Genomic DNA, 25,097 nt, shown 5'->3' with positions numbered 1-25,097 from the left:
TGCTTTGTATTCTATGATACTGTTTTCTAAGTGTTTCTTCTATTTGGCTATTATATGTATCATACAGAGACAATACCCTGTTGGATTGCCCTTGATCCCTTATTACCATGTTTAATACCTACCCCTCCCCAATCCACAGGATTTTTTCAAAAAGTTTTTGTATGAGCCATTGCCAGTAGAGTCTCACCTGGACCACTGTATGCATGACCACTTTAATGCTGAGATTGTCACCAAGACCATTGAGAACAAGCAGGATGCTGTGGACTACCTCACCTGGACCTTTCTGTATCGCCGGATGACACAGAACCCAAATTACTACAACCTTCAGGGTTAGTGAGCCGAAGAGCACACACTGCCCTTGGAGGTGTCCCAGCCCTCGCTAGGCAGTATCCTGAGACTTCCCTCTTGCGTCTCCGCAGGCATATCCCATCGTCATTTGTCTGACCACTTGTCAGAGCTGGTGGAGCAGACCCTTAGTGACCTGGAGCAGTCCAAGTGCATCAGCATCGAGGATGAGATGGATGTGGCCCCTCTGAACCTGGGCATGATTGCTGCCTACTATTACATAAACTACACCACCATTGGTGAGGGCCAGTGGTGCGTGGGCTTCTGGAGACTGTTGGGATGAGATGTGGTAGCCAGTATTTGTCAGAGAGGTGATAGGGCAAGAAAGCAGTACAGCCCACACTATTGATTCTGGTTACTCTGTTCCTTTCCCCCCACTATTGGCTCTTTCCTCATTCTCTCATTTTCTTTCAGAGCTCTTCAGCATGTCTCTCAATGCTAAAACCAAGGTCCGAGGGCTTATTGAGATTATTTCCAATGCGGCAGAGTATGAGAACATTCCCATTAGGCATCACGAAGACAACTTGCTGCGCCAGGTGAGGGCATTGGCTTTAGAAGAACATACAGGAGTAAAAATTTGGGCCATGACTTCCTGTCACAAATCCCCTCATACATTTCTTACCTCTCTCAACCTCATACATTCTTCCACACTTATCTGCAATTCTCCATCCTTCCCTCTAGAGTCTAGCTGGGCCACATGGTGTATTTGACCTGAACAGGTCTCAGGTAGGGTCCTCTGTTTATCTCTAGCTTTTTAATTTTTTTCTTTCACATTCTAGTTGGCTCAGAAGGTCCCCCACAAGCTGAATAATCCCAAGTTCAATGATCCACATGTGAAGACCAACCTGCTGCTACAAGCTCACCTGTCCCGCATGCAACTAAGTGCCGAACTACAGTCAGACACAGAGGAGATCCTTAGTAAGGTAGTATGGGCGGGACTTGGAGGTTCACTGGCCACTGGGGGCCTCAGAGGATTGAGTTCCCAGCCCACCTTCTCTTACACTCCCTTTGCATACAGGCAATCCGACTCATTCAGGCCTGTGTGGATGTACTCTCTAGTAATGGGTGGCTCAGCCCTGCTCTGGCAGCCATGGAACTGGCTCAGATGGTCACCCAAGCCATGTGGTCTAAGGACTCTTATCTGAAGCAGCTGCCACACTTCACCTCAGAGCATATCAAACGTTGCACAGATAAGGTGAGCTAAGACCTGGAGTGCTGGATGATGAGCCTGAGAACAAAAAGTCCTAATCTGCAGTAGATTGTGGGAGGCTATAGCCTATTAGCAGGGGGCCCTGGCTCCTTTGAAGGAGTTCCATCTGAATCGAGATGCTGAGAGGGGCCAGAAGGGGTCTGCATTCTTTCTAAAGCATGTGTAGATGGCTTGGCAGTGTGGGAAGTAAGATGATCTTTAGTTCTTTAGAGCCATTGTTACTTGCTTATGGCATGTGTTCTCGGCTCCCCTGACCTCTGCATACCCACTGTAGGGAGTGGAGAGTGTTTTTGACATCATGGAGATGGAGGATGAAGAACGGAATGCATTGCTTCAGTTGACTGACAGCCAGATTGCAGATGTGGCCCGCTTCTGTAACCGCTACCCAAATATTGAACTGTCCTATGAAGTGGTGGATAAGGACAGCATCCGCAGGTGAGACAGGAAGCACCAGGAGTCCTGCCCTGGGGTCTCTGCACACAACCACAGTACTCATTCTTTGTTCTGCTTTCCCCAGTGGTGGGCCAGTTGTGGTGTTAGTGCAGCTGGAGCGAGAGGAGGAAGTCACGGGCCCTGTTATTGCACCTCTCTTCCCACAGGTATGTCCTAGCAGCTGGCTGTCAGGAGGCCATTTGAGCCCTTGTTCACTGGTTGGATCTTAGGTATAGGATATAGTTCCCACCCAGGGAGGGTAGTCTGGGGGTAATGAACTCACAAGACGAATATTAATCTCAGAACTATGAAGTATTTTTTGTTTTTAAACAATTTAGATGACTGATCGTTGTTTAAATACATCAGGCAGTGAGTGTTATTCTGGCTTGTAAGATCCATTTCTCTCTACAGATGCTTCAGGATACTTGGACTTTTCTACTGTCTTTCCTCAGTTATATTTCACTTAGGTTCTAGTTGCATATTTGTTTGTTTTTGTTTTTTGAGACAGTGTTTCTCTGTGTAACAATCCTGGCTATCCTGGAACTCACTTTGTAGACCAGGCTGGCCTCAAACTCACTGAGATCTATCCACCTGCCTCTGCCTCCCAAGTGCCAGGATTAAAGGCATGTGCCACTGCCCAGCTGTATATTTGTTTTTCAATCAATAGAAAGGAAATTTCATCTTCTTATGTGAGATAATTGAAGATTGGGCACAGATGCTAGATGCTTGTGTGTCTACAGACAAGTTATTCAAATTTCTAAGGAAATTGGCCACTGAAGCACACGGGCTCTACTGTGGCCAACAGAGAGGGCGTCTCCAGAGACAAGATGCCAGAAGAGGCTCCATGGGCTTGCTTTTTATTCTCTTTGTTGCTGATTCATCTCCACATTAAGATTGTTCAGTTAGCTTGCCTTACATCTAAGTTTCTTAAGAACATGAAGCTTCTATGCTCCAAGGCTAAATATCTAAAAATGCATTTTAGATTCCGTGACAAGCATTAAATAAAAAAGGTGCCTTGGGTTATAGAAATGAGGTAAAACTGAACAATTAGTCTATCTACTTATTTGAAAACTAAGTCCTTAGGGGATACCTTTAGATTGCTTAAAAACTCTTAAGTCTATCAAGTTGTGTTTCAGGAAGCAATTGTGGAGAGCTTTAATTTGACTTCTGTCACTCTATTTCATAATCAGTCTCATAGTTGGCTTGTAACCATCAAGTTTTCTATGCTCAAGTTCTTGGTTTTGGTCCCTGTAGAAACGTGAAGAGGGCTGGTGGGTTGTGATTGGAGATGCCAAGTCCAACAGCCTCATCTCCATCAAGAGGCTCACTCTGCAGCAGAAAGCAAAGGTCAGTGTGCACTTAATCCCGCATCTATTCCTTGGGGTTTGACAGACGATTGCCTCCTCCCTGGTCCCCACTAACTCAATTTCTTCCTGTTCTCTTTAGGTGAAACTAGACTTTGTGGCCCCAGCCACAGGTGGCCACAACTACACCCTGTATTTCATGAGTGATGCTTACATGGGATGTGACCAGGAGTATAAATTCAGTGTGGATGTGAAAGAAGCTGAGACAGACAGTGATTCAGATTGAGTCTGGGGTATTCTCACGTATAAGGACATTAAACCTGGAAACAGGAATGTGGAAGTTCAGGAGGGAACTGGTTTTGGAGACCAGGTCTGTCAGCCTGAGGTCTGACCATTCAAGCTGCTGCTGTTCCCAGTCTACATCCAGTTACTTTCCCACTTTGGACAGAGCAGTTCAAGCTCTGGGTCCAGTGTTTTCAAATGTCATGTCAAGCATAAACTGTACAATAGTTGGTGGCATTCTTTTTATAGTTCCATAAATTCTAATAAATAATTTGGAGAAACTATATGTCCTTAACAGTGATACTAAATTTTCTTCAACCAAAGGTCCTGGCTAGAAAAACCTTCATTTTAGCTAGCACCAAATTTTCCTGTTGAGTATGTGGAAGACAAACTTGCCCTGTACCGAGGGACAAAACAATGGCAGACAGCTATTCTTCGGTCGTGTGAATGACCTCAGCCTCCTTTTTGCTGAACAGTGGCAAACTTAGTGACATGGGAATAGGAACTGATTCCATCTTGGGCAACAGGTAGGGCCTCTCATGATCTATGTTCTGAAATTCTTCCCTCGCAGGAGGCAACCCTAGGGGTGGTTAAGATGCACCAGTAGGGCTGGGCAGTGGTGATGTACAGGTTTGATCCCAGCCCTTGGGAGGAAAAGGCTGGCAGACCTCTGAGAGTTTGAGGCTACCCTGGTCTGCAGGACAGCCAAAGCTACACAGGGAAACTGTCTCAAAAATCAAAACAAAAACAAAAGATGCCCCAGGTAAGTATGACTCTAGTCTCCTTAAAATGTCCTCTCTCCACAATCTCAGACCTACAGCTTCCAATGTTGGCTTTCTGTCTTGAAGAAATGTGAACAGTGCTGAAAGGGGATTCATTTTCCCTCAGGCCAGCAGTTTTCAAACGGTGGTCTCAAGACCCCTTCCCCCTCAGAGAACTAGGAGCACAGCCTCGAAAGCTTTTATTATCTAGGTTATATTCATTGTCGCTTAGTATATGAAAAATTAAGGCAGTCCATTTCAAAATAACTTCATTAACATATTTTAGGAAAAATAAATTCTGGGCAGAGCAGCGTGATACAATGTTGCAATCACTTTACATCTGGCTTAATGGAAGCCAGTTAGGATCTTTAGCCACTTCTGTGCTGTCTATAATGTGGTCGTGTTAATAGTCAGCTTCAGAGAAAAGAGAAGGGTTTTCACATAACCGTGGAAGTTTCCTAAAGGCAATCTAGGGTCTACAGCTGCACCCATGCATCTTGTACTATTAAACCCACCGCCCCATCTTAGAGTCACTCTCTGAATGTAATATTCTCCAAATGACCACCTACATCAGTATATGGTTCACTTGGAGACTGACCCATGAAATTCCACAACTCTCCAGATAACCACAAAGTTCACTACTCAATTTCATCTTTCTAGTCTAAGAAGCTGGCTCCATTCCTACTGTGGGAACAAGACAGTGAAGACTGATGGCTATTTAACTGGTGCCACTGCTTGACCATGTTATAGTGTTGACCTTTCAGGGGTCCTAAGACTCCCAGGGATCTGCTGATGACTGTAGCCACTACTGCTTTGAACACTACTTCTGCTGTCTCTCAAAAGTTATATAAGGTCAAATTGTACAGTATCAAAAATTAAGTGAAGGCTCCAGCTTTGAAGACAAGCCTCACCACTCTTTAAAAGGCTTATTAGTCTTGGTGGTGGTGGTGATACACACTTTTAATCCCAGCACTCGGGAGGCAGAAGCAGGCAGATCTTTGTGAGGCCAGCCTGTTCTGCAGAATAATTTCCAAGACAGCTAGGACTACACAGAGTAACCCTGTCTTAAACAACAGCAACAAACTCACTAAAACAGAACAAAAAAGGCCTTAAAAGGCTTTAGCCTGAAAAACACCAGATTGGCAGCACACACACAATCGTCTTTTACTTTTTTTCTTTTCTTTTTTTGAGACAGGCCTCTGTCATCCTGTCATTTTGTAGATCAGGTTGGTCTGCCTCCTGAGTAGTGGATTATAGGTATGTGCCACTACACCCAGCCTGCTGTTTTTTAGAGGGCCACAAGCTATTGTCTTAATGTTTTCTGCCCCTCACTGAAAACCAGGTCTCTCTTTCGGGGGCTTTAGTTGCCACCATAGCATAATGTCTCGAGGCATATGAGGGTTTCTAAGGAAGAACTGGTGTTCTTTTACTCTGAACAAACTTTGAATGTCTTTTTGCTTTTTGAGAAAGGGTCTCATATATCCCAGGCTAGCTTCAAACTTGCTGTGTAGCCAAAGATGACCTTGAGCTTCTGATCATTCTGTCTTTGCTAATTGAGTACTAGGAAGACGCCATAACTAGCTAGAATGTCTTAAATGCAAGAACTTCTCTAGAAATTGGGAAAGTGGGACCTACTTCAAATAGCGGAATTATAAATGATAAATGACCTTATTTACAAAACAGGAAGTGTGGCACAGGTGGATTATTTCTATAAAGCTCACAATTTCAGAAAGCTCTCAGACACATTCTTCCGTGTACATACATCATGATTATAAATACTATATTTGCCCCAAAATGTAACCCCATGCCCTAAATCAAGCAAAAATTGTAGTACAGCATACTTCTGTTCCATGGCTCTGTCCCATGGCTCCCTCACACCAATGAAGGGAAACAGTGAATGGTCCTGTGGTTTCTACACATCCAAACAAGGCATAAAGCTAAATGTAGATCAAGGATCCTTCAGGTCCTCTCGATGACTAGGAAAGTCTTGGCAAGTCACACTACAGTTCAGAGGCCTGCAGGTTGGTGATACTCCCAGAAGGCCACCTCCCCATCATCACTACAAGAGGCCAGGAGCCCTGGCTCCTTGGGATTCCAAGCCACACAGTTGACATCCTGGGAGTGCGCCTGGCGCATATGAGCTGTCAGAGAGAAGGTGGGCTGCTGTGGATCTGAGCCGGGATCCTCCTCAAACACTCGGATGGCATCGTCTCCACAAGCTGTAGCCAGGGCCCCTGTCAGCTGACACCTGGGAGGAACATACACGTCAGTGGGAAAGGAGATGACTCCTGCCTCTCCAACCTGGCAAATCAGGAGACAAAGACATGTTCCACAATCCGGGGCCTAGTTTCTTCCCAAACCTCAGGTCTCAGCTAAGCGTCTCACAGAAAGAAAAGCTTTCTTTCCTAAGCCATCACACCAACAAAAGGCCTCCTAGTCCTCAGGTGTTGCCCATGTCACTGCATCCTTAACTTCCTCTTAACACTGACATTAACAAGTTTCACCATAATTTAGTCCTTTTTAAAGTCAAGAACTTACTTTAAAATAAGCATTGAAGATTCCATTGCCCATCTCTGTATAAAACTTGAATCTGGAATGTTCAACAGCCTATTCATTTTAGTAAGTTTAAAAAAAAGCAAGGGGCTGGAGATTAAGAGCACTGACTGCTCTTCCAGAGGTCCTGAGTTCAATTCCCAGCAACCACATGGTGGCTCACAGCCAACTGTAATGAGATCTGGTGCCCTCTTTTGGCCAGCAAGCATACAGACAAAACACTATACATAATAATAATAATATCCAACAACAAAAGTTCCAATTGTCTAGCAATGAATGTTTGAGATCTCCCCTAACTCCACCCCCACCCCCAGACAGATTTCTCTGTAACTGGCTGTTCAAGAGCTCTCTCTCTGAACCAGGCTGGCCTTGAACTCAAGAGATTCACTAGCCTTTACCTACCAACTGCTGGGATTACAAGTGTGCGCCATCACCCGACTAACATTTTTTTAATGGTTGTAATATTTATTTTTATATGTATAGATGTTTTGCCTATATGTATGCCTATGTACCATGTCTGTATTAGTGCCCACTGAAGCCAAAAACGGTGTCAAATCCCTTGGAACTAGAGTTACAGACCATTGTGAGCTGCCATGTGGATGTTGGGAATTGAACCCAGGTCCTCTAGCAGAGTAGCCAGTTCTCTTAACTGCTGAGCCATATAGCCAGCCCCAAATAAGTCTAAATTTTTTGTTGTTTTGATTGTTTTTTTTTTTTTTTTTTTTTTTTTTTTTTTTTCCCGAGACAGGGTTTCTTTGTGTAGCTTGGCTGTCCTGGAATTCTGTAGACCGGGCTGGCCTCAAGCTCACAGAGGCAAATAAGTTTAATTTTAAGCCATTAAGTACCTCCCCTCCAAAAAACCAACTCCTAGCTGGGCAGTGGTGGCATACACCTTTAATCCCAGCACTCGGGAGGCAGAGGCAGAAGGATCTTGTGAGTTATAGGCCAGCCTGGTCTACAGAGTGAGTTCTAGGACAGCCAGAGTTACACAGAGAAACCCTGTTTTGAAAAACCAAAAGCAACAACAAAAACCCATCTCCTTAGCTAAAAGTAAATTTTAGCTTCTGCACAAAAAAGTGCCATAAATTTAATGCCTTGGGGGAGAGGGGCTAATTCTCCATGAAGTCAAAATACTCAGGTCCAATTTCATGGGACAGACATTCCCCAGACATTTGATATAAATAAAGCTTAGATATGTAACAGATTTTTTCATTGGTTTGGAATTATTTCTAAGATCCAAGACTCAGGTCGAGAGCCTCCAAACTCCACCCTTCTAAGAATGGAGCAGCTTTTCTAGTCTCTGTAAGAGTCTGTTACTGAGCCGGGCAGTGGTAGCGCATGCTTTTAATCCCAGCACTCGGATCTCTGCAAGTTCGAGGCCAGCCTGGTCTACAAAAGCTAGTTCCAGGACAGGCTCCAAAAGCTGCAGAGAAACCCTGTCTTGAAAAACAAAAACAAAAGTCAATTATTAAGCCACACAGTTCATAGTTATAAATGTACATATTCCATCATCTCAGGATTGCCCAATGCTATGTAAATCCTAAGGGTTGGTGCTGCCCTCGAAGCCTGGAATCTTATCCCAGAAACAGTCTTAGGTACAGTCATCTTCCTGCTCCTAGAAGCCTAGGCCAGCCAGTTATAAACCAGAACGGTAGGCCTAACTGAACAATGCAGAACAGCACAGGTCATTCCGTTTCTAAAATCCCTGCTTTAGGAATGGGATTGAGGTCTTACCAAGCAACGTCGTAGATGGTCCTGGTGTGGAAGCCTGACAAAGTGCAGATACACTTCCAGCTGGGGTCAGAGCCACTGCATGCCACCCCTGTGGGACACAATTTTCTTAAGCCCAAGGCATTCTGTGTCCTGATAACCTCTACCATTGCAAAGGAGAACCTAATGTGCCCTTCCTCATCCCATTGCCAATCGATGAGTCCTTGTTCCAACCCTCCTTATCTGCCTTACACACTGTTGCCACCCAAGAATTCTGAGAAGGAAGCACCCCTATTCTACTGCAGGCTGTATCTAACAAGTTAATCTGCCGTTTAAGGGCACCCAATAGCCAACCCAACCAATTTCACTCTTTCTAATCCTCTGCCTTGCCTCAAGGAATCCCATTCTTCACAGCCAACTCATGCTGCTGGGTTTTCTTTTCTTTCTGGTTTTTGTTTTGTTTTTTTGAGTCAGGGTCTCATGAGCTATGTAGCTCTGGCTAGGCTGTTCTGGAACTCACTATGTAGACTAGGTTGGCCTTGAACTCAGGTTCCCAGCTTCTGCCTCCAGAGTACTGAGATTAAAGGTGTGCATCACCACTGCTTGGCAGGTTTTTTTGTTGTTGTTATTTGGCTTTTTTGTGGGGTGGGGGATTGCTGGTAGGCTTTCAACTGGGAGTCTTTTGCTTTTCAAGACAGGGTTTCTCTGTGTATCTGTGGTGGTCCTGGAACTCACTCTGTAGATCAGGCTGGCTTCGAACTCACAGAGATCTCCCTGCTTCTGCCTCCCGAGGGTTGGATTAAAGGTTTGTGCCATCACTGCTCTGCTCAACTGGGCATCCTACGTTACATTCTCCTGCTACAAATCCTACATGCCCTCTTCAAATCTTGTTGGAAGGCTTTGTTCCACAAAGCTATCCCTAGTTCTTTTGGTGCTTCTCCGGAGACCTCCTACAAAACATTGAATCCAATTTGTGATTCCTGGCAGACTATATCTTGGCAGACTATAAAACTAAGGAAAGGAGTCTCCTTTGACTCCTGGACCCTCACCTTGTTCATTGCCTGGTAGATATTGGCGCCAAATGCGCACAGTACGGTCATCACTGCAAGATGCTAGCCGCTGGCCACTGGGGTCAAAGGCCAAGCTCCATACAGTGGACTCATGACCTTCAAGGGTGGCACAGCAGACCCAGTCATCTCCTTCTTCCCGGTACAACTTCACTGTGTCGTCATAGCTGGCGGACGCTAAAAGCTGAAAGTGAGAAAGGAGAGCCAGCATTTGTTTGTATGGCTCTAACATGAAACCCTGCTAGGACAGGACAGTTCCAAAGATCCCTGTATAGTGAGGGTGATGTTGACGAGTGCTGGCAGGCTGGGCACCAGCCTCCACATCACATCCTTTCCCGCCTCGCCTGACTCTTACCTCCTGGCTCGGGTGCCAAACCACGTGTTTGACGTCCTGTGTGTGAGAGTTGAGGACACTGACACACTCATACTCATCCTCTTCGTCAACTGTGGGAGAAAAAAGAACCTAAGAGCTGACCCTGCCCGGAACAAAGCTGAAAGTCAGGGATCGGGTTTTCCACTGTACCCAGAGGCACCTGGACTGACCTTCCCAGACCCACACACTTTTATCTCTGCTGCAGGTAGCCAAGAGGTTGCCAGACGGCGCCCAAGCCACTGACTTGACCTCATTTTCGTGACCCTCGAGAGTGGTTACACACTGCAAAGGGAAAAAGATTGTGAATTAATGGCAGCTAAAGGTCTTAGGCCCTAGTAAAACATCCAAGATCACAATTTTGTTGTTGAGACAGCCCAGGATGACCTTGGACTTTTGGGAATCCTCTTACTTCAGCGTCCCAAATGCTGGGATTAGTGTCATGAACTCCCACACCCAGCTACAATTTCAACAGTATAAGCATTAAGTAAAGGGTGTACTCAAACGGTCCAGGGTGGCCCAGTCTTGGTGTGCAAACATCCAGCCTGGTTACCTCAAAGTCATCCTGGTTCTTCTTCCAAATACAAGTGACAGCATCAAAGCTGGCAGAGGCCAGGTAGTTTCCACAGGGGGACCATGCCACTTTCCGAACAGTGCGCTGGTGGCCTTCAGAAAGGACAGACTTGCAAACCCAGTTGTCACCTACAGGCAAAGAACAGGCTAGGCTCTGGAGCACCATCAACGCCATTCAGTAACTGGTAGTGAAGGTGAAGCTCTGTTGAAGGGACAAACTCATGCACCATTACAGCGATGCAAACGACTACTTCCTTAAAAGCGTCAAATTGAGTTTCAGACTACTTTTCTCATTTTTCTTCCTCAGCAAATACCCCAGTTGCTGCAACAATCCCCCAGACTAACTGTTGACGTTTGCACACTCCTTCCCCCGACAAACCCTTTTCAGAATAACGTCTCCCATGGCACCAGAGTCACAAAGCCAAACCAGGCCTTACCTTCGGTGCCCCAGATGCGGATTTTACGGTCGCCGCCGCACGAGGCCAGCAGGGTCCCCGTGGGGTTCCAGGCCAGAAACCAGCAGCGGGAGTCCGGGTGTGCCTGGACGCGGCTCCGCAGCACCAGCGAATCCTTCATGACGGAGGCCTCAGGGTGAGAAGGAGGACACAGAAAGCAATGTGCAGAACGCGGTGGCCACTGTGGGACCCCGAGGCCGCCAGGGCACCAGTTCCTGACAGAGGTGTCGCCCTGGGAACTGAAGCACCCGCTGCTGAGGTCGCACGGCCTTCTGGGACTTGTAGTCACTTCCTTTCCCCCTCCACAACAGGAAGCTTCACTGGACTGTCCCGAACTACCAGTCCCCTGATGCCTCGCGCGAGAACAGGCGGCGCGCGCACACAGTGACGCGCCAAGAGGGCAGAGCCGTGAGCCGGAGGAGGAGGAGAGGGAGGGGGTGGGGTGGGGTTGGAGGAAGCCGGAAGTGCATCAGCCTGGGTCCGTCTGGGCGTTGCGGGATTGGGGCCTGGGATCGCTTGGCCCGGGCAGCAGAGAAGCCCGTGACCGGGCGGAGCGGCGCCATCCCGGCCCTGAGATCTACCGATCGGTGAGGAGCAGGGACTAGCGTAGGGAGGGTCACTGTGGTTTAGGTCTCACCTCAAAGTGCGGGTTCCGGATCCTGGCGGCCCCTCAGCAACCCTCTGTCCATTAATGCCGGTCTAAGTCTCCTCCGCCCCCTGCGCCAGTAGCTGACCCCAGTACCTGCGCCTGTTCATCTTGGCATGTCCACGGCCCACTTAGTCCCTTGCCCTCTCGGAGTCCTGGTCCAGCACCCCTCATCCAGAGCCCTCGGTCCCCGCCCCCCGAATTCCCGCAGTCCTTCGGTCTGTTCTCAGCCCTGGGTCCCACCCCGCAGTCTCTGGTGCGGGCCCTGACACCCCCCCGGGCCAGCTGCCCATTGCATTGCTCTCCACCCGGGTACAGACAGGCTCTGCGCGCCCCGCTGAGGTCGGCGGCCATCAGCAGCGACTGCAGAGCTACAGCGGGCGGCCCCGGGCATGTATGCCCCTGGAGGCGCAGGGCTGCCGGGAGGGCGCCGGCGGAGGAGTCCGGGAAGCAGCGCTCTGCCCAAGCAGCCAGAGCGGAGCCTGGCTTCGGCCCTGCCTGGCGCCCTGTCCATCACGGCGCTGTGCACTGCCCTGGCGGAGCCCGCTTGGTTGCACATCCACGGAGGCACCTGTTCCCGCCAGGAGCTGGGGGTCTCGGACGTGCTGGGCTACGTGCACCCGGATCTGCTGAAAGGTGAGGGCACTGAGCTTCTGCTCTCCCGGCTTGAGGGGTGGTCAGAACGGATATGGGACTGGCTGAAGCACAGATAACCCGAGGCAGTCATTTGTTAAAGGCAACAGCCTGGTTCTTGGTATTCACGCCCACCAGGTGGCTCTGTTTGGGGGTCTAGCCCCTCATCAATTCTGATTTTATTCAGCCAAGCACCTAGGTAGTCCTCACCCTCATGCTGGTCCAGAATGCTGCTGTTTTAGGTTTTTGCCAGAGGAAGGGCCTTTATAGGTAGAAGAAATAGGGTCTTAGGTATCACAATTAGCCACCCCTTTCTAACAGACCCTTGAGATGCAGAAAAGTTGTTTTGGGGTAGCTTGATTGATGGAGAAAAGAGAACTGTGAATATGACTAATTGTAAGAGATATTTTAGTATTCTGTGATAATTGGACTTATCGAAGAGGGTGCTTGTGGCCTCCCGGGGCATCAGACGTCAGTTCCATCGTCACACTCAACAGCTGAAATTTGGCTTTCCATGCCCTTACAGGTATGCCTGCCTGGCTGAGATGGTTGCTTTATTCATCTTTAGTTCTGGTTCATTCCTGTTAGATGTGTGCAAGGTGTCTCATGAGGGCTCAAGCCCTGGAATCTGATGAAAGGCAGTGTCCCCCTCTAAATTGGAATAAAAACACTACTGTAGGTCTAAGCTGAAAAGCCTTATCCCGTCACCTACTGTTGTCTTTCTTGGTGAGTTCTCTTAACAGTTCCCTTCTCTTTGCACATTCAAGGCTTTAGAATGATTTTTTTTTTTTATTTAATAGAGAACATGGTGGAGGCTTCTGGTTTGAGACTTCTTTTTTTCACCCTCTTGCTGAGTTTGTCTCTTTAAGACCAAGGTTATGCACTGGATGGAGGCCTTTTTCTCAGCACCTGATGACACAAGGCTGTGGAGTTTGAATCTGGCTGCTTTCCCATTTCTTGCACTCACCTGCATTCAGGCCTTTTTGCATTTGATGCCTTGATGTTTCTGTTTCAGGAGCTGACTGTTTCACACACAGACTGGGAAAGAGTTTATGATGATTGTCCTTTGTAGGTCATCCCTGGAGTGGGAGGGTCATAACGTTCAGATGGCATGGAGAGAGGTAGTCTGATCTTACATCCTTGTTTCCGAGGTCCAGGAAGAAAAGCAAAGCGAGCTCCCGAGGCTAGCCCTGCTGCTCACTGATACTGCTTCCCATCTGTTGATGCTAGAATAAAATGGTGCTGTCTCCTTAATTATGTTTATCCCATGCTTTACTTTGGCTGTTGTAAAGAAGGCTCTCAAGACACGCTGCCTTGGTGTACGTTCCTGTCGAAGGCGTGTTAAAATAAAAATCAGTTCTCGGTTCAAGTTTTTGTTTGTTCACAGATGCATTTGCCCTCTGTAAGAAATTATTCAGACCAATTTTGTCCTTTTCAAATATGTTGTCTTAACCTTTACATTGCATTTGCTGTGTGTTTAGATCTCTTAGCCCATACATGGTTTGCCTGCGCTGCTCACCTCCTTGGCCATCGTAAGCCAGGATCACTTAGCTCCTGTCTATAAATAGAAGCATTGGCATTGGGGCCTTGTGAGCCACTGCAGAAGGCCAGGAATCTGGTCTCTTGTAGCTTCTCTTCTGCTGCTCTCTACCTGAGTGTTTTGTGTGCCTTGTGGACCTTCAGGCATATGGTGTCCTTTGTGACTGCTGATTTCTGGTCTACCAGACATCTACCCTGGAGTCCTGGAATAGTCCAGTCCAGGAGGGAGTAGAACTGTGCTGGGCAAATATGGTGCTTATAGATGCTTGCAGAGGGAAACACCCCTGCTGGGTCTCTGCAGGTAACAGAGTGAGGTGGGTCAGAGGGCTCCAAAGCAAGCCTGTGTACCAGGCATGGAGCTAAGCTCACTTCACATTTCCTTAATTTGACCCTTATTTACAAAGGCCCCAGCTCAGGGAGAGCAGGTAATGAACTAAGAGACACAGCCAATCCAAGTTGCGACTCTGAAGTCCACGCTCTTCTTACCACCACCCCCTTAGTGCACTGAGTTCCTTTTTCTTTCTGTTAGAGCTATATGAAACTTACCATTTGCTCTTCTGATTGAGTGGGGGTTTGTTGTTGTTGTATTTTGCCAGTGAAAGAAAGCTTTTATTAGGCGTGAGGAAATGCACACACACAAGGCACACACCGAAAAAAGACCTTTTGCAAAGCAGAAGGGAGATTCGGGAAGCCAAAGCCTCTGTTGTTTTGTTTTTTTTTTTTTTTTTTATCACAAGCCCAGCCAGAGCTGTGCTTTTTAGTGCCTGAACTATCTCTCAGGTTTCAGCTCAGCTTGGTGAACCTGAGGCAAAGCCACTCACCCTTGCTGTGTGACCAGATGCTTTAGCAAATGCCAGCTCAACAGATTCTGTTCTGAATCCTCTCACATAGCTTCTCTGGGCTTAGGTCCAGAAAAGGCTTAGAAATGCCTAGACTTTTAGGCCTGAATGGCCTTTGCCTCTCTAGTGTGGCCAGCAAGGGCAGCTCCGCCACCAGCTTCAGGAAGCAGTTTTGGAGAATGAGTAAGTTGGGATTTGCTGTCAGGTGACTCAAGATTGACAACAGCTACTGAAGGACAAAGGATGGAGGGCCTGTGCACCTGTTGGGTGGTGACAGATTCTGATGTCATCACCAGGCCCTTGGGGGGCTGCTCTTGGGTGGCTTGCCTGGCACCATTGACATCTGTAAGATGACCCATCTGGACACTAGTTTGCCCTATTGGTGGCTTGTGCCAGATTTGGCTGACAACGAAGAGTTCGAGTGAGGGATGCCGAGCTGAGGAGAATGTGCTCAGAGAGATGGGGCAGTGAGGAGTCCTCCAGCCCACAGGATCCTCAGTGAAGAAGGAGGAAAGGAAGAATAGCAGGAAGCTGGTCTGAAACCATTTTAGCTTTTCTGCCGTCAGTCCACGTAGGTCAAGAGGGGGTCAACCACAGACACAGGTAGATGGGAAGAGCTAGGGCATTCAAAACAAATCCAGTCCTGTGACTCACCAGTGACCTTGGTCAAAGTCAGTTCCTTGGGATCTGATTACAGAGCAGCTGCCTGCTTCCCTGATGACTGGAAGGGACAGTCAAGCAGTGTTTACCAAAATAAACAGGGCAGAATACAACTGCTGTCTATCTGGAATGGAGATATCTGGCTCAAATTTTAAGTCAAGACCCTGTCCCACGGGTTGGAGAGATGGCTCAGCGGTTAAGAGCACTGACTGCTCCTCCCGAGGACCTGGGTTCAATTCCCAGCACCCACATGGCAGCTCACAACTGTCTGAAAATCCAGTTCCAGGGGATCTGACACCTTCACACCAATGCACATAAAATAAAGTTAAATAAATTAAAAAAAAAAGACACTGTCCCACATGGCATTTCTCTCCCACAGTAAGTCACTCATACCTACCTAGTCTTTGGGGCTTTAGTGTCTCTGGAAGGCCCCTTGGGGAAAGGAGGAGTGTTATTTGCGCTTCCTAAATACCACACTGGTATTTAGGAAAGGAAGTCAGGAGAAGGCTTGATCAGGGATGCTCTTGATCAGAGCTGTCTTTCTGTCTTACCTCATGCTAAGACACTGCACCCCTTTTCTCTCTGGCAGTGTTAGCACCACCCAAAGGGAAGTTCATGTTTGGCTTTCCCCTTAAGCTAGCAGTTCCCCATATGTGGGTTGCAACCCTTTTGTGGGTCCACCGACCCTTTCACGGGGGTCGCCTAAGACCATTGGAAAACCAGATATTTACATTTCATTTCTTAACTGTAGCAAAATTACAGTTATGAAGCAGCAATGAAAATAATTTTATGGTTGGGGTCATCACAACATGAGGGACTATTAAAGGGCAGCAGCAGCATTAGGAAGGGGGAGAACCATGGCCTTAAGCACTGTAGCTTTGGAGTAGAGGAAGGCAGTTGGAACAAAACATGCTTGAATTTGGTGTCAGAAGCCCTTCCTGTCCTCCATGCAGAACCACTCTACCCAGTCTGCCTGAACAGGGGACTGCGTTCCCTCCTAGCACCTGTCTGTGGGGGAGGCAGGGCCTTTGAGACAGGCCATCTACTGACTTGCTGAAGATTGACTGTGGCCTGTGGTAGACCTAGTGTTTGACTAGGTATAGAGTTTTTATGTGTTTTAACTCCTGACCAGAATTGTGCTCAGATGCCCTCGGTGCTGTAGGGGTTTAAACACCATATGAAGCCAGTTTTGCCCGACGTCCCTGTGTGAGCACTGCTCATCACTAGTGATCCATACCTTTCTGCCTTTTTGTTGTTGTTACTGCTAATGGAATTTGAGTCCTCAAGCTGCTGTTTTCATGAGCTCAGCAGCTGCTGTCTTGGATAGCGTTCATGCTAGTTCATCTGACCCTTCTTCTCAGTACACCTCCTTAGAGTTTGATTGATTATCTCCATCAAGGAAATAATAAAAGCCGCCAGTGGGTGCTTAGCGGTTTCCAAGCAGCACAGTGCAGTATCCAGGGGTCATTGTGTGATCCAGAGGAAGTCATTTAACCTTTCGGAGCCTCTGCCTTCTCATTTGAGCTGTGTGATGCAGTGTCTGGGGGTCACTGTGTGACCTGGAGGAGGTCACTTAATCTTCTGGAGCTTCTGACTCCTCATCTGAGCTGTGTGATGACTTCCAGGGTGGCAGTCAAACTTAGCAAAGATAATGCTTGACGCATTTGTGTGCAAGCATAGGCTCCTGTACCTTCAGCCATGCTTGCCTCTAGAGAAAGGTGGGGGAAGGTGGCCTCTTTCTTGAAGCTTTTTATCATGTGCATATCTTGTTTATTAAAATAAAAGTATTTTAAAATGTAAAGCACATAGGCATGGATATATCAGGCGCATGTTTAATATGTTCACCCATCATCAGAAGAAACAAAAACCCATGTCTTTGAAGCTTCTCGTGTCTCCTTCTTCACACAGAGTGCCTGGCTGCACAGAGTAATGCAGGTGAGCTGCTGCAATGTGGCCCGTGATGTCACCCCTTACACCCTGTCTCCACTCTTGGTGGCATTGGAACACTGAATCCTGCCCCAGCATTCCCACATGCCATGCAGACCCCAAAAATAATTGATTCAGTTTTCGGTAATGTTCACATCAGAGCCAGGTGTCAGCCCTTGCTCCCTCAAACCTTTCTTCCTAGGCCCCTCTAGAATCTTTATGGTGTTTGGAGTAGGCAGTGCTGGAAGCAATGAGGGCAGATGCTAGCTTCTGGCAGAACTCATGGATAGGCAAAGTTCATGGCAGTAGGAAATCACCCAAGCTGGATGCTTGAGCCATCTGCAGTTAAGATCATAACAGATAGCTCTGAAGGCAGCCAGGTGGAGGCACCTGAGTCTTGTCTGGGCTCAGCCAGCTTCTACCTGGAGAATTTTGAGTCCTAGGCTGAGTACATATGTCAGTCACAAATGCTTAGCATCTCCCACTGCTCAAGATTCCATCATGGCCAGCATCTGCTGGATTGAATTTTTGTTGTTGGCAGTGGGTCCACCACTTAGCTTCTTGGTTTTCCTCCATCTGTCTACCTTCCTCTGGTATCTAGTACTGGTGTTTTTGGGGGACTGGAGACTTGGACTACTTGTATGGGGATTTTCTATGCTCCCAGACCTTCTAGGAGCCTGGTACATGGTTGCAGCAGCACTTCAGTGATCGGGATGTGTGCTAGAAAGGGAAGATTATCACCTTCAGATTCTGAACTTGACATCAAAATTCAAGAAAGGAGCCTGTAGCCTGTGAGTTTGACCAGCTCTATCCAGTTTTTCCTAAATCACTCAGTGACCTATGGCCTAAATGAAAGCACTTGGCAATGGCTGAGGAAGAGGAGGAAGAGAAAGTGAAGACTTGTTTCCTTCTTTAAACTTTTTGTTTTTGTTTTCAAGACAGGGTTTCTTTCATGTAGCCCTGGCTGTCCTGGAACTAGTTCAGGAGACAAGACTAGCCTCCAACTCACAGAGAACCTCCTACCTCTGCCCCCCCAAGTGCTGAGATTAAAGTCTTTCTCTCTTTCTTTCTTCTTTCTTTTTGGTTTTTCAAGACAGGGTTTCTCTGTAGCTTTGAGCCTGTCCTGGCACTAGCTCTTGTAGACCAGGCTAGCCCTGAACTCACAGAAATCCACCTGCGTCAGTGCTGGGATTAAAGGTGTATGCCACCACACAGCTTCATTTTTTTTTTTTTTTAAAGCCGGGTCTCACTATGTACTCCTGACTGACCTGAGACTCACTATGTAGACTAGTCTCTAATTCAGAGAGCTCTGCCTCTGAGCAAGGGCACCAACACGACCTGCCTTTGGCTCCTTCTTTGATCAGTTTTTATTCCATTCTGTGCTTCAGGAAGCCGTCAAAGTTTCCATTACTTTCAAAGAGATCGACAGTATTGTTAATTGAAAATTTTTAAAGAAGCTATTTAATTCCTTGTTTGGTACATGCTTGTCACCCTGGGGACTCCTGTTTTAGCGCTTCCTTTTGCTTGGTCTACTCCCTATTTTGGTGGCATTTACATGCTGTCCTTTCCGAGCTTTCCAGGGCTCTCTTGGTGCGACTTCTTAGCTTTCCCCCGCTGCCTTGCATTTCAGCTGTCTAGTCCTAATCCAAGTCTTCTCTCCTCCTTTTGAGGGTGGTCTCAGGAAGCCCAGGCTGGCCTCAGATTTGCTAAGTAGCAGAAACTGGGCTTGGACTCTTGACCCTCATGGTAACACCTCCCAAGTGCTGGGATTACAAGGGTGAAGCACTGTTCAGCTCAGTGGCATATTTGCGTCATTGTTAGTCTTCATTACCGTCCATTTCCAGAACTTTTTCATGACCCCAAACTGAAAACTCAGAATCAACCCACACCTTGCCCTCCCTTTCTCCAGCTCCTGGCAGCCACCATATCCTCTACGTTCGTGATTCTGACTTCTTGGTGTCTCATGAGCAGAATCACAGTGTTTGTCCTCTGTATTTGACTTAACTTACTTCACTTAGTTCAGTGTCTCTAAGTTCCATGTCTGCTTTAGAATGAAAATGGAAGGAATGAGTGAGTAAGTGGAGAACGGGAATTAATTAACCTCTGTTCAGCTCAAGAGTCACTAGCCTTTCCCTGTTGGTGCAAAGGATCCTTTAGCAAAATAGCTTAACATGCCAGCTTGATTGCCAGGATCTTAAAAAATGGTCTGAAGCTAGGTCTGTTGTAATTGTAATTCCCAATACTCAGGAGGCTGAGGCAGAAGGATCATGAGTTTGAAGCTAGCATGGGCTATACATTGAGACTGTCTTAAAAGCAAAGTGAAAGGGAGAGAGGGAGGAAAAGAAGGAGGGAGGAAAGAGTGGACACTGGGCATGGCACTCAGTTTGTAGAGTACCTAGCATACAGGATGCCCTGGTTTGTGCCATAAAATTATGTGTGGTGGTTCATGCCTGTAATTCTAGCCCTCCACAGGTGGAGGCAGGAAGGTCACAAGTTCATGGTCATTCTCCACCCCTGCTCAGCAAGGTTGAGGTCAGCCTGAGACCCTTGAGACCCTGCCTCCAAAAGAAATAGAGAAGAAATATACAGTCACCCTAGACTAGTTTTGTTGGAAAAAAGACTTGAGGTGTATAAGTGACTTCTGTTTGCAGCATGGAAGTCCCCTGCCTCTACCGAGCAGCTGGTGACAGGAGCAAATACAGAGCCCCCAGGGCTTCTGGCTCCCAGGGTCTGGGGGGGAATTGAAACCAAGATCCTTTTAGGTACATTGCCTGCCTCGGGGTGTTTCTTGGGCATAAAGCTTCCATTCTCTCTCTACAGATTTCTGCATGAACCCCCAGACAGTGCTGCTCCTGAGAGTCATTGCTGCTTTCTGCTTCCTGGGCATCCTGTGTAGTCTCTCTGCATTCCTTCTGGACGTCTTTGGGCCCAAGCATCCAGCTCTGAAGATTACTCGTCGCTATGCCTTCGCTCACATCCTCACTGGTAAGGATCTACTCGTGTGGGAGAGGATGCCCCGGGGCATAGTGGTCCATGGGATTGCTTCTCTGTGATTAACTCTAGCCTTTCAGGGCATGGGGTGCCTTAGTGTTGGTTTCTGTCATTTGTGAATAATTTGCCTAGGACTAGAGGGAGTGTTAGAATTCCACAGGAATCTCATGGCTCTCTAAAAATGACAATTGAAGTTCATAGAAATTCAGGGCTTGGTGTAAGCATGGAAGGAGTTGGGCTGTCTTGCCTGACTTCTGTGTATGGTCAGTTTCTCCCACCAAGTCTACCTCCCTGCCAGGTTTGCCTTCTCCGCTTGTATGTATCTACTTTCCTCACCCAGGCCTGGGCTGGGGTGTCAGTTTGGCTTTTGATAGTGATTGACTTCAGTTCAACTCAGTGTCTAAAACTGCATGATCTTACCTGTTCTTCTCAGCACCCAGAAGTATCCAGGAGCCTTATTATCTAATTGTAAATCCCTTCTTTTCTTTTTCCCTTTTTTTTTGGATGGTATGGATGGTACTGGGGATTGAATCCAGGGCCTTGTGTATGTTGGGCAAGTTCCCTACCATTGAACAATAATCCTTCAAGTAGACCCTGCTAGTCAGGATGGTTGGATAACTCCTCAGTTCCAAGCCAAGAATCTCATAGTCAAGGAAGTTCTTAGGACCTTGGGCCAGGCAAGTCCTCTGAGAACCGGGTGAGAGAGGCTGTGATTGATTCCTTACGCATCCTGACTGCTGATCCCGTTCTGTGCTGTCCCTCTGTCTCCCAGTCCTACAGTGTGCTACTGTCATTGGCTTTTCCTACTGGGCTTCTGAGCTCATCCTGGCCCTGCAGCAGCAGCATAAGAAGTACCACGGCTCCCAAGTCTATGTCACCTTTGCTGTTAGCTTCTACCTGGTGGCAGGAGCTGGTGGAGCCTCAATCCTGGCTACTGCAGCCAACCTCCTGCGCCACTATCCAACAGAGGAAGAAGAGCAAGCACTGGAGCTCCTATCTGAGATGGAAGAGAATGACCCCTACCCAGCAGAGTATGAAGTCATCAACCAGTTCCAGCCACCTCCAGCCTACACACCCTAATGCCAGCCTGGGCTCTCTTCCTCAGCAGCCCTTCCCCCAGTGCCACAGCTCCTCTTACACCCAGAAGAGCCACTTCCCCCAGCAGGTCTCACTGGTAGGACCCTGACCATCTTCACCAAATCTTTCCCAGCCTTTAGGGTTGTCCATTTGTCCCTGCTCTGCAGAGCTGGGACTCTAATTTTATACAATGTACTCTTTCCCCTCCCAGAACCCTCTGCTCCTTTCCTATTCACTAGCTCCTTCTACCCAGGGATGGTCAGGCAAGTTTCCTCCCTCCGTGGGGCGTGGTTTTGGAACTGGGACTTTCCTTGGGTTGCTGCTGGTAGTGGACAGTCTCTGAGAGAGGTGCCAACAGGGCACAAAGGGAAGGGGACTGTGCCATGTAGGTTCACTTTGCCAGGCCCAGCATTTGTGCCACTTCTGTGTGTGGGCTGACTCATTCCTTCTAGAGTGCCCTAAACCCAGCTGTCCACTTTGTGGATCCTCTGCACTTTAGCCTCTGGGCCACTCCTCATGTGTGCTCTGGTTTTCTGGAGAGAAGGGATTGCTGTTGCCCTCCTGCTCTGCCCTGGCTTCTTGTGGTTGGAGCCAGGCAAGGAAGCAGAACCAGTCAACAGACTGATCCTGTTGAGGACCCCAGTGAAGGGGACTGAGTGCCCTAGCCCCTTCGTCTTTTAATGTGAGTGGTTTTAAAAGGAAAAAACAAAACAAAACCAAGCAATAGCAGCCATGCTCTCTAAAACATGGATATGGTTGTTGTTGTTCAGAAATGGAGCCCATCCCTTAGACTCTGCAATATTTTGGGCCATAACTCTCTCTAAGCCTATAGTCACTTCTCCCAGTCTCTCCAATAGAATGCAGTCTTTGTGTCCTGACTTCTTCCAGGCAGCTGTGGCTCCCTGGGGCCTTTCTGTGGAATTAGGGCCACATGGCCCCCGCGGGGCTGAGAACTATGGCCTGGCTGGCTGGCCAGTGTGGTGCTCCTCAGAACTGTGGCACTGAGATGTAACCTGGCCTCAGTTTCAGGCACAGGGGCCAAGCAGGGCAGGACCCTCCACTCTCCACAGTAGTACTCCACACAGAGGTGCATCAGGTTGGTGTCAGGACCCTGTCAGATGTGCAGGCCCGACTGTAGCCTTCAATGTGTCCCCTAGTCTGTGACTTGGGGCTACAGCTTGCTGCATGCCCCTCTCCCCTTCTGGAATGTATGCTGGTCTTGCGGTGTGCTACTGGGCTGTTACTCTAGCTATTCTATTTGCCTTGGGTCCAATTTTATTGTTTATTTGTCTATTTTGTTGTTTTGCCTGGAGACCTGGGGCATAAGGTAGGTGGGACTTGAGAGGCCTGCAGCTTGGATCCAGATAGGCAAGCTGTTCTTGTTCATTGATGAGCTCCTTTGGAGTGAGAGTCTAGTGCTAGCTGAAAGGGAGATGGATTACAATCTCCTCTCACCCATAAGACAACAGACATTTTGAGCAAGAATGGAGACTGAATACAGTCACTGAACTGTGACTACAAGACTATCACCTCCCCGTTCTTTGGCCCGAAGGAGTGGGGAATATGTGGACAAACGGCTGTGCAGATGAAGACCAAGTGTGCCCGTAAGAAAGCGTCTTCTTGGAGTTCCCTGCTGCGATGCCAAAGTGTGCCCCAGTGTGACTCTCCCATTCTTCCAGACCTTCTCTGAAGCAAGAAAGCCGCCAGGTGAGGCCTGAGCACAAAATCAAGGAGCTAAATTAAGACTACCTTTCTGTGAAGTCCTGAGCTCATCATTGGCAGGTTTCTGAAGTGTGTGGCCAGCTCTCTCCACTGTGGCATCTGAGGGAGCAGGCCAGAAGACCAGGCACCAAACATGCATGCCAAAGTGAATGAGGACTCGCCCTGTGGACTGTTCCTTGTGATTTGGAATCCACTTTTTACTAGCTTCCCGTTCCTCTGGCCTTTCTTTCTCTTTCCCCTTCCATTATGACACTATAGTTTATCATATAAATTTCTCTGGTTGTGTTTTTCTTTTCTAGGAAAAAAAAATTAAAAGGCAAAACAAAACCTTGAAACTACAAATGAGAACACAAATGCCAGTGGCTGCCTGTCATTTTTGTCATAATTTTCCAGATGTTTATTCTTTTTTTTCTTTTTTTTTTTTTTTTTTGGTTTTTCGAGACAGGGTTTCTCTGTGGCTTTGGAGCCTGTCCTGGAACTCGCTCTGTAGACCAGGCTGGTCTCGAACTCACAGAGATCCGCCTGCCTCTGCCTCCCGAGTGCTGGGATTAAAGGCGTGCGCCACCACCGCCCGGCTTCCAGATGTTTATTCTGTTCCTCCCAGAGAAGTAGGAAACATTCAGCAATGAAGCTTGTAACGGAGCAAAGTTAGTAGGAGCTTGGCATTTTGATCCTTCAGAGCCTCCCAGTCTTGACACCTTTCACAGAGGAAGTTCCCAAAGCCCACAGCTAGAAACAGCAGGTAACTCTGCCCGAGATGTCTGCTACGAACCTTGAGCTGCCCTCTGCATGTCCTGATGAGCTGTAGAAGGGCTGTTTTCAGAGCTCTAGTGGTGCTTCCTGGGAAAAGTCTGAGAATACAAACGATTCCGGGAGCAAGGCTTGCAGAGTTGCTCTTCCAGGCAGCTGATGGGTGAAACCTTGATGGCCGCCCATGCTCTCAGTTCATTCATTCTCAACCCATCTTGGGGCCCCAAGTGTATATTTGATGAAAGCATTTAGGGCTCTTTGGGAAGAAGTCCATTCCTAGCAGGATACATATCTTTCCTGGAAACTGATATCTCATTTTGTGTCCAATAAGACATTTCCATGAGGGTCCATTAGATTATGCACAAAACACTGAGCCCCATGAAAGAGGGTGTCTGACAGGATCTTGTCTCCAGGATTGTCTTTCCTTAGCTCAGGAGACAGATTCCCCCACCAGGAAATAGTGAAATGAATAGTCTCCTGGACACCTTGGGAAAGTCCTATGCTGGAGAAGGGAGGCTGGTTCTAACCAGAATAATTATCAACAGCTTTCTGAAAGGAGCAGGTAGAGCTGGGTTGGTATGGGAGAGCATTTGAAGGAGCAGCCATTCCCTCTGAGGGATTGGCATGCTGGTCAGGGTGTGGTACGGAGTGAGATGGTGAAGGCCCATCTGATGTTCCTCAAGCAGCAGGAAGCCACAGGAGGGCTCCGAATATGCACTGCTGGTGGTGTGGAGGGCTGTGATGTTAAGTAAAGCACAGAGAGTGTGGGGATTGGGGGCGGGGGGAGGGCAGGTGGATATGTGTGAAGAACCCTCAGGCCTGGTAGAATTGGGAGAGAGCCCAGGAACTCCAACCCTGCCACAGTGCACTAGAAGATGGGATCAGCCTTGTAACTCAAGAGGGCTTCAGAGGAGAGGCTGTGTTGTGTGCAGGATGGCAAGAAGTCTTGGGAATCACAAAGTGGCTGTTGTACCTAAAGGAAGGGCAGTTCTCTCCAGATAACCTCAGAATCCTCAGCTGGTTTCTTACTCAAAGGTGCCCATGCCCTGGGCCATGACAGTATGGAATACAAGTTTCTGTGGGGAGACAGAAAAGAACTAATAAACTTTATAGCCTTTGTTTTCAAATGGTCTGCAGTCTTCCTGTGCCTTTCTGTGGGAGTGCCATTGTGACAGGGGTCAGGCAGAGATGACTCCATTTCGGATGGGTCTGCCTAAAGTGAGGCAGGAACTTTTAAAAAAAAATATATATT

General features: G+C 47.8%; 3 protein-coding genes across 4 annotated transcripts in view; 2 read left to right on the top strand and 1 right to left on the bottom strand.

Moving 5' to 3' along the window:
• LOC121460118 (U5 small nuclear ribonucleoprotein 200 kDa helicase) overlaps nt 1–3,881 on the top strand; it is a 30,191-nt gene extending 26,310 nt beyond the window's left edge. Inside the window, exons 37-45 of the mRNA XM_041670290.1 lie at nt 140–329; nt 420–584; nt 760–881; nt 1,125–1,268; nt 1,364–1,540; nt 1,830–1,990; nt 2,073–2,154; nt 3,242–3,334; nt 3,434–3,881. Coding sequence (XP_041526224.1) covers nt 140–329; nt 420–584; nt 760–881; nt 1,125–1,268; nt 1,364–1,540; nt 1,830–1,990; nt 2,073–2,154; nt 3,242–3,334; nt 3,434–3,577 — 1,278 coding nt within the window. The 3' untranslated portion in view covers nt 3,578–3,881. The remainder of the gene's footprint in view (nt 1–139; nt 330–419; nt 585–759; nt 882–1,124; nt 1,269–1,363; nt 1,541–1,829; nt 1,991–2,072; nt 2,155–3,241; nt 3,335–3,433) is intronic.
• Nucleotides 3,882–4,586: 705 nt separating this feature from the next.
• Nucleotides 4,587–11,297, bottom strand: LOC121460119 (probable cytosolic iron-sulfur protein assembly protein CIAO1). The gene is made up of 7 exons (XM_041670291.1): nt 11,045–11,297; nt 10,588–10,736; nt 10,208–10,319; nt 10,020–10,108; nt 9,647–9,848; nt 8,622–8,709; nt 4,587–6,582 (listed from the first exon to the last, which is right to left on the bottom strand). Exons 1-7 carry the CDS (start codon nt 11,181–11,183, stop codon nt 6,342–6,344), a joined length of 1,020 nt encoding a protein of 339 aa, XP_041526225.1. The 5' UTR covers nt 11,184–11,297; the 3' UTR covers nt 4,587–6,341.
• Nucleotides 11,298–11,519: 222 nt separating this feature from the next.
• On the top strand, nt 11,520–23,437 carry LOC121460318 (transmembrane protein 127). 2 transcript variants are annotated; one of them, XM_041670659.1, is made up of 4 exons: nt 11,520–11,649; nt 12,027–12,344; nt 20,126–20,290; nt 21,069–23,437. In XM_041670659.1, exons 2-4 carry the CDS (start codon nt 12,101–12,103, stop codon nt 21,374–21,376), a joined length of 717 nt encoding a protein of 238 aa, XP_041526593.1. In that variant the 5' UTR covers nt 11,520–11,649; nt 12,027–12,100; the 3' UTR covers nt 21,377–23,437. The 2 variants fall into 2 exon arrangements, with proteins under 2 accessions (XP_041526593.1, XP_041526592.1); XM_041670658.1 differs by lacking the exon at nt 11,520–11,649 and having other exon boundaries at nt 11,711–12,344.
• Nucleotides 23,438–25,097: the final 1,660 nt, after the last annotated feature.

The sequence above is a fragment of the Microtus oregoni genome, unplaced genomic scaffold (assembly GCF_018167655.1).
Source record: "Microtus oregoni isolate MIOR12 unplaced genomic scaffold, Mior012 000020F_ref0000438, whole genome shotgun sequence".
NCBI lineage: Eukaryota > Metazoa > Chordata > Mammalia > Rodentia > Cricetidae > Microtus > Microtus oregoni.
Note: the sequence above shows the minus strand (reverse complement) of the source record. Positions and strands in the feature narration are given on the sequence as shown.